At 37.2% G+C, this 12,500-nt stretch overlaps 2 protein-coding genes across 3 annotated transcripts in view; both read left to right on the top strand.

The window, feature by feature from the left end:
* Window positions 1-7,028, top strand: part of LOC124950780 (transcription factor Ken-like) — a 30,856-nt gene extending 23,828 nt beyond the window's left edge. The window contains exons 2-6 of one of the 2 annotated variants that reach the window (XM_047498055.1): window positions 4,507-4,797; window positions 4,881-5,053; window positions 5,138-5,365; window positions 5,508-5,799; window positions 5,917-7,028. In XM_047498055.1, the coding sequence (XP_047354011.1) occupies window positions 4,510-4,797; window positions 4,881-5,053; window positions 5,138-5,365; window positions 5,508-5,799; window positions 5,917-6,375 (1,440 nt within the window). In that variant the 5' untranslated portion in view covers window positions 4,507-4,509 and the 3' untranslated portion in view covers window positions 6,376-7,028. Of the gene's footprint in view, window positions 1-4,506; window positions 4,798-4,880; window positions 5,054-5,137; window positions 5,366-5,507; window positions 5,800-5,913 lie in introns of both variants that reach the window. The other variant, XM_047498053.1, reaches the window with a different exon arrangement.
* A 1,049-nt stretch (window positions 7,029-8,077) lies between these two features.
* Window positions 8,078-12,500, top strand: part of LOC124950781 (apolipoprotein D-like) — a 6,507-nt gene continuing 2,084 nt past the window's right edge. The window contains exon 1 of the mRNA XM_047498056.1: window positions 8,078-12,500. This exon is cut by the window's right edge and continues 290 nt beyond it. The gene's annotated coding sequence lies outside the window, so the exon portion shown is untranslated.

The following is a 12,500-nucleotide window of genomic DNA, read 5'->3' as shown; positions in this document are numbered from 1 at the left end:
TCACAGTCGACGGCGCGGTCGCGAAAGGGAGAGCGTGAGAGACCAGGTGGAAAATGGTGATTCGAAATCAAGGAAAGGTGTGAGTCACTGGTTTCACGTGGTGTCACAACCCTGTGTGCCCCTCGGTTAAGCAGTACGCTTTTTCGTTTCCGCAAAGAAACTCGAGAACGACTCGAAAGCAAACGAAACCCATGCTTCTTTTCGACTTATTATACATACATAGATACATAGATACATACAAAACATTGTTACACGTATGTACCAATCGAATGGGCATTTTTTTCTTTTTTCTTTTTTTATGATCTCAGTATAAGATAGATGTCGCCGCGAAAATGGGCTTTAATGATCAACCAAACGTGCCACGTGAAATTTTTCTTTATCGATTTTCGAAGACGGACAAGACGCTTCAAAAATCATTTGAAACCAATAGCTTTGGATGGACCATGATAAATGACGCTTTCATCGTCGATAGACTGTGACGAAACGAGCTGATCCATCTTCTTTCGCGGTCGAGGGATCAATTTTTTTCTTCTTCGGTCAGAGGAACCTTTTGCTTGCGGTAAGGCACGGATCGAATCACGAAACGCATTCGTACGACGTTCTTCTAGCGGTGAAGGAGAAGGAGAAAGAGGAGGAGGAGGAGGAAGAAGAAGAAGAGAAGGAGAAGGAAGAGAGGAGAAGGAAGTAGGAGCGATCTTGCTCGATGAAGAGAGACCGCGAAACGCGCGCCTATTCGGACTGGCAAAACGTAATTGGGCCCACAAAAAATGGAGCGGAAATGGCCGGGCCCCATTACCAGCCCTGGTAACGAGTTCTATCTCTCTCTCTCTCTCTCTCTCTCTCTCTCTCTCTCTCTCTCTCTCTTTTTCTGGGCCTCTCTCTTTCCCTCAGTCTTTCAATCGTTGCTCAATCCGTGGCTGGTTCGCGCTCGTGCGCGTACTCGAACCGCCTCGCCTTAATCAGTACCGTCACGATTTGTGCTCTCTTTCACGACGTACTCGCAAACCCTACTCCTGTCATTTTCGACAGTCGTTTGTAAACAAAAATTGGATCATTGCTGTCGAAACTAGCACCCAATCGAGAACGATCCGATCGAGAAATATTGTTGAAAATTCGTCTATCGTTTTTTATTCCATTCCTCTGTATAAGATCATTTAATTCGATGATACATTTTTTTTTTATTTGATTACACGTCTCCCCGGTTAACGTCCCTTTAATCCAGAAGATAAATCCTTATACTTAGAACAATAACATCTACTTTCTATTTTGCCCTATTTTCATCTTCATTCGATCGAAATAAATATTAAAAGTGTTACTTTAGAAAATATCTTAACAAAAAAAAAATGTAATAGGAAGTTCATTTATCATTTGTAAATTAAAATCGAATTATTTAAATATAATTAGATCAATTGAAATATATCGTATCGATTAGGGATAAAATGCGATGATGTAACGGCGAACGATATAGTCGGTGTTTTTTTTTTCCCATTTCGAAGAAATCGACGAGAGAATGTGAAAGAGGAAATAGGGGAGGAGTAGCAGAGGAAGGATATACAATTGGATTTTCAGCGACGATGCGATCGGAACTTTGAAATATCTTTCTTTCTTTTTTGTTTTTTTTTTCTTTTTTTCTTTTTTTTTTCTATTTATTCTTTTCACTTTATAACAACGTATGTTGCATCTCCGGACGCTCTTCCTCCCCTCCTGTTTCCCTCACCAGAACCTTCCCGCCCTTGTATGTCTCGCACTTTAATTTTCAGCCTCGACATTTGCGTAACCCAGTTTCGCTATTGTTCGATTCAATGGTAGATCGTAACGTCCGCCATCCGAATAGGAGATTATAATGCTCGCCTATACACGGTACGCATCACATTGCGCACATAAATGTTCGCGGGTTAGTATACGTACCGTACGTACGTACGATCTTCTTTCTCTTTCTCTCCTTTAACAATCAACATAGCGAACTCTGATCAATCATTTGAATGGACTTTGTAATGTTTACATTGCGTTTTCAGCGACCTCATTTTTCTACCAATTTAAAAGTTTTATTTCAATTTGTTTATTTTATTGTTTTTTATTCGATTAAACTCAATTTTTCTTATTTTATTTTTATATACTTATACACCTACTCAGTTCTATTTATTTCTAAATCGTAACATATACATATATATATATATATATATATGTATAATTTCGTATAACGTAAACAAAATTATTTCTTGAATTACAAACAAAACAATGAAAGAATATTAAAATGTTACAACGCGTGTGATCTTTGTTCTCCATTAATAATAAATTTCATTGATGAGATTATATTGTTGTCCTTCTTTCTCTCTCTCTCTCTCTCTCTCTCTTTTTCATTAATCTTTAGACGCGTTAGTTATGGATATCATTCGAATAAAAAGGAAAGTAAACGCAAACGATAAACGACAAAAATGTGATAAGTTCTCGTAGCCATAAACAGCGACAGTAAATTCGAGTCGACGGGATTCACGAATTCATGCCGACTACTTTCTCCTCTTTGCTTATCTCCTCTTCTCTGACCTCGCGAACCTCTTCATTGTCGTACATTTTCGCTTTCGTCGTTCGTCGAACCGGTCTTCGTGTCTCCTTTCAACGTACCTAACGCAATATGAATGTTTTAAAAAATTTCATTATCCTCGTAAATAATTAGTCTTTGTTACTTAGACGTAAAACGTAAAGAAAAAAAAAAAAAGAATAAATGAATAATAATAAATAATGTTAATTTCGAACAAGACAATCATAAGATATAATTAAGTTTATGTTCTCATGAAAAACAATAACTAACACTTCAATTTACACGGACAAAACGAAAGAAAAAAATAAATCAATCAATCAAAAATAAAGAGAATTATATAATCTGGAGGGAAAAAAAAAAAAAGAAAAGAAAAAGAAATCTTTCATACTTCCCGCACAATGAACACTTGCCATTGATCGTCAAGGTAGAGATTCTACCAGGGTAAAAGGCCTTCTCTCGATCGGTCGTTACCGACACAGTGGTGAACCAATGTAGCACGATTAAATAACATTAGAGTCAGATATATGGAGAGTGGAAAAGAGTGGAAAGATTGAAATAGTGAGAGAGAGAGAGAGAGAAACTGATGGAGATAGAAAGTAAGAGTTGTATCGATCGAACGAAATAACACCGCAGGGTAGCAGCACCTGCAGATAAGCACCTTGGCCGGTAAAAGTGGTGAGCTACTAGATTGACTCTTCCACTTTTTCCCACTCCGCAACTTCATCTCTATCTGGCCCTCCCCACTCTAATATAATCACCGGTCTCCGTAATCCCTACCAACGAGTAATACGGCACGAGACCCCGCCCGGCGAGTCTTCAAGGCCCAAATAGAATAAGAAAGAAGAATGTAAACGTAAAGACTCTCTCTTTCTCTTTCTCTCTTTCTCTATTGCTCTCTTCCTTTCTTATTCTATCATTCTCCGGAGCACGCGCGCGCGCGCGCACGTTCGTAATCCAGCCGGTCGGGCAGCGATTGACCCTGAACTTCGGGCTGCGCTAGCCTACAACGGAGCAAGCACTAGCAACCAGGCAACGAGTCAAACAGCAGCACCGAGCGAGGAATGATTTCCTTATTCAGCGATTTTCTTAGTAACGGCCTGTCGAGACATTATGTATGCGAACGGCTATGCAATGTCGCCGTGTCGTACTGTGTCTTTCTTATCTCGAATCCTCTTTCCTTTCCTTTTTTCTCTCGGTCATCTTGAATCATCGTAAACGAGGCTGCAACTAATGTCCTTGCATGGTAGAAGTCTATCGTTTTGGATTCAAGAGAAGAGAAGAAAAGAGAAAGAGAGAGAGAGAGAGAGGGAGGGAGGGAGGGAAGGGAGAGAGATACTATGGCTTGTGTGTAAATCAACTTTCTTTGTAAGGATGACATTTGATTTTTTTTTTTCAAGAATAGCAAATTGCAAATATCGAAAATGCAAATATTTCCTTTGCGAAATGATCAAGTCAATGACGAGCAAAATTTTCATCCTTGTTTCTTACTTTCCTTCTAAATGATTTTTATATGGAATACATATTTGCATACGATCTTCGATAGATCAGATCGATTGTCGTACACGCATATAATTAGAAAATATTATTGATTGAATGCAATTATCGTTTATCTTCGATCGATGAGAATAGAAAATAAGAAAAAAAAGTGGCGATAACTTTACTTCGTTAAACTTTTCGATAGAAGGAGGAAATTTACCGGGAGCGGGATTTCCAAAGATAAACAGCAGATTCATTAATCATTTGGTTAGTCTATGTCGCGTTAATTGCGCTATCATGAATACCAAGCAAATTTTTATTGCCGTCTATTTATGTACATATGACCATCTAACTGTAATGTTTCTCATAATCTTTAACAAATGTTACACCAAGTTATCGTACAATCAATAAAAACTATTCAGTAATTTCCAATTATAATTAACCAATGATAGTATACCGATAGTACAAGATTTTATTTCTTTTTTTTACAGACGATGTATACTGACGGTCTCCTAACGCTCCATTATGGAAAGCACCCAGCGACCTTGGCCGCAGAGGTCGGGGCCTGGTATAATGGAGACCGTCATGTAGATGTGACACTGGCATGCGACGATGGTTCCGTCGTCAGGGCCCATCGTGTCGTTTTGGCAGCAGCTAGTCCCCTTTTGGCTAATCTTTTACGAAATCCCGCCCTGGACCACGTGGTCCATTTCTCTGGAGTCAGAAAGGCCCAGCTCAATCATCTTCTCGAGTTTATCTACAACGGAGAGGCTCTTATACCCGTAAAAAACTGTTTTCTCTTTTTTTTTAAATCATTTTTCTATCTGAACAATTTTATTTAACAAAAATGTATAATAAATTACAGTCGACAGAGCTTATACCATTGAGAGAACTCTTCGAACTACTTCAAATCAACTCGGAACTTTTCGAGCCTAACCTAGCACAGACATCTAGTAATTCTGATCCTGAAAGGATACCTACTCCTCAACCCTCCGAGGATCAAGAAAGTTCTAGTTACGAATCCAAATATGACAGCAGGTAGGTTAACTTTAATGACATTTATGGATAACGATCATGATAGAAATTCTTTCAGGAAATTATCAAAACGTTTCTACGTTTCAGACAAACGAGTAATCCTGCTGATTGTTGTTCGGTACTCATTAAAACCGAGGATTGCGAAGAGGAACCAGAAGTAGACGTGGAAGGTGTCGAAGGTGAAGGTTTGCTCGCGGAAACAAGAGAAGCCAGCATAGAACCGCCAAGAAGGAGGGATAGTTCGGATCCTGTGAACCTCAGTTTAAATTCCGGAACGTCCACGATGAGTGAAAGTTCTCACGATATAGTACATAGGTAAATTTACTTGTCCTTTGTGTAAGAGATATGCTAAAAGAGAACAAAAAAAAAAAAAAAAAAAAAGAAAAAAACAGAAAGAAAAATACGAAGATGAAATCGTAAAGAAGACTAATAGAAAATTTTTTAACGATACGTTCAGATCAGAAAAGCAATTACTCGAGAGGCGAGAGTCCTTGGACGAAGCCGAAGAGAGGACAAGACAAATGGCGGCGCGATTGGCGTTAGGCTTGGAGCATGGCAAACGAAAACCCGAAGAATTACCGATCCCACCGGCTGAGGCGTACGTCGTGACACCTCATCGAAAACGTAGGCCAGGTTTTCACAACGCACCAGCACAGAATCCAGCTTTCGTACCGTTTAATCCGAGCTTCGAGACACCTAGGAGGTTACAAGCGCCGCATCCATTGAGTCTATCCGCGCCACCATATCTAGTGAGCTTCTTATCTTGTCATTTCAATAGATTTTTAATGATTTCTCTTTAATATTATCTAGTAAATGAAAAACAAAAAGAAAATATTATATTATTTCGAACTTTTTCTTTTTAGCAGGACCGATCAATAACGCCACCAGGAGCATCGCATCGACCACCAAGCGCCGATCCAGCATCGGCAGCTGGTTTAGAACCACCTTGGGGTGCTTGGACTTTACCACCAGCTCGAGCACCTCCGCCACCTCCAACGGAGGATCCACCAAAGTCGACACCTGTCCGAGAATACCGATGTACCTATTGTGGCAAACAATTCGGCATGTCCTGGAACCTAAAGACTCATCTTCGAGTACACACCGGCGAGAAACCGTTTGCCTGTCGACTCTGTGTCGCCATGTTCAAACAGAAAGCTCATCTGCTAAAACATCTCTGTTCCGTTCACAGAGGTGTTATAGCTGCACCGGACAATACGTTTACATGTTGCTTCTGTTCCCTCAATTTCGAAAGTTTGCAAGAACTAATAAGGCATCTGTCAGGACCGCATAATAATTTACTGCTTAGTAAAAATCTACACGATTAACGACAATAAAAGGCTATCCGGTGCTAAGAAAGTGAACGATCTCGGATATACCGATCGAACTCCGTTTCTTTCGTTGATATTTTTTCTCGATTTTAATTGAGTCGAACGTCGCTTTCATTTTCTCATTTTATCCAGATCAAATATCGTGATACATCATCGATGTATCGTCAAGGATATCGAAGTAATGTATAAGTAAGTCTTTTTTTCATTAGACGATTACAATTTTTTACTTTGATATCGGGGGGGGGGGAGGTGGGGAGTGTGGGTGTGGAGAAAGAGGGATCTCTTTGATCTGGATTCTTTTAGATTCGATCGAATCTTCGATTAACGCGTGATTACCAATAACTCATTAGTATCTTTCAGCGTGTCAAGTTGTGATCTCTGATATCTAATTGAAAGTTAAGTAGACGCGATTAATCAACCAAGTGTGCCGTCCCTTCGCGAATCAAACGTTCCTTCGCGATAATAAATTAAATATTTTTTCGACACTTTTATAGGCCGATTCTCGCGAAGACACGGCACGAAGCACTGGAAGAGCCTTTTTGTGTGACGAATAAAAGAAAAGAAAAGAAAAAAAGAAAAGAGAGAGAAAAAGAAAAGTAAAGAAAAAAGAAAAAGAAGAAGAAAAATAAAATAAAATAAAATAATAATAACAGGGTCTTCGTTTTCGTGGATATTTCTTCGTATTGAGAAGATTCAAGGACGAGGAAGTGATAACCATTGATACTGTGTCTTATCGATAAGGGTTAATTGGTAATTTCGTTTTTCGAAATATATCGGCTCGCGAGTTCTAAGCGTAAATTGCCGACTAGAAAAATGAAAAGAAGAAAGCTAAATAATAAGAAATTCGCAGAAAGGATCGGAGAAAGCAGCTATCGGAAAGATGCGATCTCGTAGCACGTACATACGTAAAAAAGAAAAAGGAAAGAAAAATTTCGACGGCGCGTTTTCGATCGATAAAGATCTTGAATTTAAGGGAGGACAAAAAAAAAACCAATAATGATAATAACGATAATAATAAGGATAAGAATAAGAATAAGAATAAGGATAAGGATAAGAATAAGAATAAGAATAAGAATAATAATAAGAATAATAATATTAAAAATAATAATAGCAATAGTAAAATTAATGATAACAATAATGATAATTATGATAATAATAAACAAAAGGGAAAGAAATATATTAATAAATCGGTTTAAAGCGTGCGACAGTCAATAAGAGAGACGTCGTCTATCTCTCATTTATTTAAGGCTCGGCGCTCAGAAACGATTGCAACGCAAAAATCTCTCCTCTCACGTATTGCTTTTTTTTTTTTTTTTTTTTTTTTTTTTTTTTTTTTTTTGTACATAATGTTAAATAGGAAGAAAGAGGCCGTACGTTAACGGACTATCATTATTTATTTTACATTTTGTAAAGGGACCAACCGACTTTCCACCGATTTCTGTCTTAGGTAGATATTAGGTATATCCTGCCCGGCAATCGCCTCAGAACAAACTAGCTCGTAGTGAAACCGAACCGGAAAATGTTCGAGCGTCGCATCATGAGATTTCCGACGATCGCTGGAATAGATTACAAAGAAAAGAAAAAAAAAAAAAAGACAAAAAAAAGAAAATATATATATATATATATATATATATATATATATATATAAATAGAGAGGATAAGAGAGATGGATAAGAGAAAATAGAAATACAAAAGTATATGAAAAGCAAGAAGAAAAACAAGAACAAATATGAAAATGAAAACGAGAACGCAAAGAGAAACGAAGGGAACGAAAGAAGAAAGAAGAAGAAAACATAAAAAGAGAGAATGAAAGAAAATAAGAAGAGTACATTCTATTTACGTCTTCCAATATCAGAACGTCCTTTTCCCCCCCTCCCCCTTCTGTATATCCATCATTTTCGAAGTAACTTTTAGAATTTTTCTCCTATCAAATTCTCCAGTTCTCTTCCTCTCTGTTATCTCGAGTAACGATCGTCGTTATATCTCAAGCGATTGGAGTGCCTTGCGTCAGATGGGTCCAAATCGGTCGATCGGGCAGTGATTTCATGTGTTCATAGGCTTAAGACAAGTTACGCGTAAAAAAAAAAAAATAAAAAAAAAGAAAAATTCAATCAAGACGAATTATGTGAGCTCGCTTATAGAATGAGAATATATTAAAATGGAATGAGTCGATATAGCGATGATAATAATAATTATGATTATGATCGCGACAATTATGACGATAATGATGATGATGATGATGATGATGATGATGATAATGATAATGATGATGATGATAATGATGATAATGATAATGATGCTGATTATGATGATAATGATGATGATGATAATGATGAATTCATAATTCACCATTAGAGAAGATTCTAATTATCACACGGATTAAATCAATAACTTTTCGTTATTACGTCTCTAGTTCTTGTCGTTGTAAGTAGTAGCTTCTTTTTTTCGTCTTTATTAGTTTTCTTAAACCTTTTTCTTCGTCTTCCTCTTCCTCTTTTTCTGTCCCTTTTCTTCATTTACATCCTCTTCTTCTTCTCTTTTTTGTTCTTCGTTGGCGCAGGACGTCATAATATTCTTTTCCGCCCTCTCCCCCCCCCTCTAAATAAATCTATTTCCATAATCTAAGGTACCTTGAAAAAAAGGACCTCCGACCTCTCTTTGGCTCTTTGGACCTACCCCAACAACCACCTCGGTGATCATCGGTAATAATGAAAGGAATTATGTATCTACTTGCTCTTTCTCTTTTTTTCTATGTCTCTTTCTCTCTTTTCCTCTTTTTCTCTCTTTCTCGCTTGACGAAGAGCAACGAAGGACTTCCTTTTTTTAAACAAACGACAAATGAAACATCACTGTATATATATATATATATATACACACATATATATATATGTATATATATATATATGGAAGCAAACTCTTTGATCGTCTTCGTCGCCGGAAATGCAAAATTTTAAGGACAACTTTATATATAAACGCCAAAGATAGAATTGTAAATCATATACAAAATTATCAATATATCTACGACGAAAACGACGACACGGAACAACGTTAGAGTCAAGAAAGAAATTTTATGGGAAGAAAAAACTAAAAAAAAAAAAAACTAAAAAAAAAAAAAATAAAAAAAAAAAAAGAAAAGAAAAGAAAAGAAAAGGAAAAAAAAAGAGAAAAGAAAAGGTACATCGGACACGAATAATTTATCAATATAATGATCTCTAGGAACGAGTTAAATTTAAAATAAGATTTCGATGATTTACTACGTGATAATCTTAATAAAATATCCACGATGGATGTTAAATTGAGTTGAGAGAAAAAAATGAAAAAAGAAAAAGGAAAAAGAAAAATACAAATAAACGGAGACACAGACACAGACAGAAGTAGATTCACACGTACACGCGCGCGCAAATAACGAAAAGGATAGAAAAAAGAAAAAAGGAGACGTTGGGAACACACTAGTCCGTAATCCTAGTTTCTCTTTGTCCTGCTAACCGAGATCACTCGAGGTGTAGAAAGAAAATGAAAGAAAATTTGGCCTGTATCGTTTTCTCATCGTCGCTTTCTCGTCCATCGTATTATGTTTGTAGAATAATCGATGAAACGAGGAGTGGAACGGGACGATAGAGATACGAAATATTAGATGAAGATTAGAGGGGTGGTGCATGAGCTCCCATTGAATCAGCCAGAATACGTGAATGGCCAGCACAAAAAGCGAATGAACGCAATGTGATACTAAATGATAATAAGAATAAAAATATAATTATTCTGTAGCGTGCGACTACTCGGGACACGAAGCGTATCATTTGAAATGGAAAATGTATAATAGAAAGGAAAAGAGCGAGCGAACGAGCGAGAGAGAGAGAGAGAGAGAGAGCGAGAGAGAGAGAGAGATATTCGTATCCCTAGAGTCGCCTTGAATAATATAAGCAGCTAGCCTATGTCAACCTCTCCCTCTCTATCCCACGAACCTACCCATCCTTAAATTTTTCCCAGATTTTCGAGCCGTAGACGGACTAGGGTTACGCAATAAAGATTATTTTAACGTATAATTAATTATGCTTATTTTGTGTATGTATTATACACGTATACCCACGAAGCTGGGTGCTCAGATATCCCTTAAGAGGCAACGAATGTATTGTTATTATTATATAATATCTCCTTTCAAAGTAATCTCTCTCCTTCGGTGATTGAATATCATTTTTAAACATAAACATATTCAAAGTAAACAATAATCTCGATATTTTCTTTATCGCGAATTCGGAGAAGTATTATGTATATTCTAAAAGATCTTGTTATTGTTATTGTTATTTTATCGACCAAATCCGTCCTGGAAGGATCAAAAAAAAAAAAGAAAAAAAAAGAAAAAAAAAAAATAAAAAACAAAGGAAAAAGAGAAAAGATTCAGTACCTTTGACGTCTCTCACGGGTAAATCTGGGCGAAGTTTCATAGCTGTTAAGCATTTTCCGAGCGGCGAGCGTCCTCTGCGTGCTTTCTTAGTGTTCATAGTCTTTTACGATGAGATATAAATTAATTCCGAAAGGGGAAAAAATATGTAAAAATGAAAAGATAAAACAGAAGCGAGCGAAAAGAATACGTTCTTTGTTCTTCTTGAGTATATTGTATTTTCTTGATGATCCTTATATACTCCGATATCCCTGATATATATATATATATATCCCATATCAAATTTTATGGAAATTTGTTCTGTTTTTTTTTTTTTTTTTTTTTTTTACCTATGTAAGACAACGCTTCCAGAATAAAAATTCCAAACGTAACGAAAGATAAGCGGAGGAAAGGGAGTGAGCTGAGGGACAGACAGTGTTAAACTAACGGTTCAAAGAGTCTTGACTTTTGAAGAAAAAGAAAACATACACGAAACCCGTTATCGGTTGGGCTACGTTCCAGCTGGGCAACCTACGTAAATGCGTCCCGAAGCATTCCGTTGGTAGCCGTGTCGATTGCATAATTACGGGACGATAAATAAGACGCAGGTTTTCTCGTTTTGTAAGTTCCTCTCAAGATCGGTCACGCTCCTGCCACCTACCTACCAGTTTCCTTCGCGAACGTAAATATCCAACGAGCATGTAAGGTCGAGGTTGTTCAAACCGGCTTCGTGAATGGTTACAGGAAGAATAACGCCTCCTTGAAGCACGCTTCGCGCTATAATACTGCATTCTGCATCGCGTGCCAGTGTCATACCTTCGGGCTTGCGCGTTAATACGATACATCCGATTCGATATAGGCACGCTTTCTCCGCTCGACGATCATTTAAATGACCCTTGGTAGTATCAATACACCTGAACCTGTTATTGGTTAAAATCATCAGACAAAATCGTTTTGATACCTTTTTTTTTTTTCTTTTGATCCTTGAGCAAAGAAAAAAAAAAAAAAGAAAAGAAGAAAAAAGAATAAAGAAAATTGATCGAATTAAAGGAAATACAAATTTACAAGAGCGTGACTCGATTAAATTATTAAATATGATGAATTTATTAAACGATTAAATTCAACGATTAGTCGTAATATTATTTAATTGGTACTTACTAATCGTAATGATAAGATCAACGATATTTAATGTAGAAAAATCTAAAATTACTATAGAAACTGGTATAATAAATAATTCTTATATTGGATCAGTTATTCATATAATATTTCGCTCATGTTTCTCTTATCGGTTCATCTTATTTATGTTCATCTTATTTAACCAGGATGTTTATAACGAATCAATTGGTCAATCAAGTCAGAATAAATCACTTTCCTTAATCAATCCGTCCGATCAGCTATCTTCTTAAATATGTCCGACACGTCTTTGGAACCAGTCTTCCTTATCGATAAACCCGGCCAATGGCCTGGACAGTCCACGCATCGTACATGAGGTTCGGGATTCTGCTCTCGATCAAACGGACGTTGGCTTGGAACCGTTGGAAGATAGAAATTCATGAAATCGAATCGTTGTGCCGAGCGTGAGCACGGAAAGTACCGTTGTCGAAGGAATTGCATAATGGAGCTTGCGTTTCTTGTTTTTCGTTGGAAGTGCAGACATCGAGTTAGCTGATATTTATTGGCAGGAGATCCGTACCGACGTCATTGACCAATAACCGACTCTCGTGTCTCTTCGGTTTTCTCGTCT

Source organism: Vespa velutina, chromosome 7, assembly GCF_912470025.1.
Source record: "Vespa velutina chromosome 7, iVesVel2.1, whole genome shotgun sequence".
Classification (NCBI taxonomy): Eukaryota; Metazoa; Arthropoda; class Insecta; order Hymenoptera; family Vespidae; genus Vespa; species Vespa velutina.
Note: the sequence above shows the minus strand (reverse complement) of the source record. Positions and strands in the feature narration are given on the sequence as shown.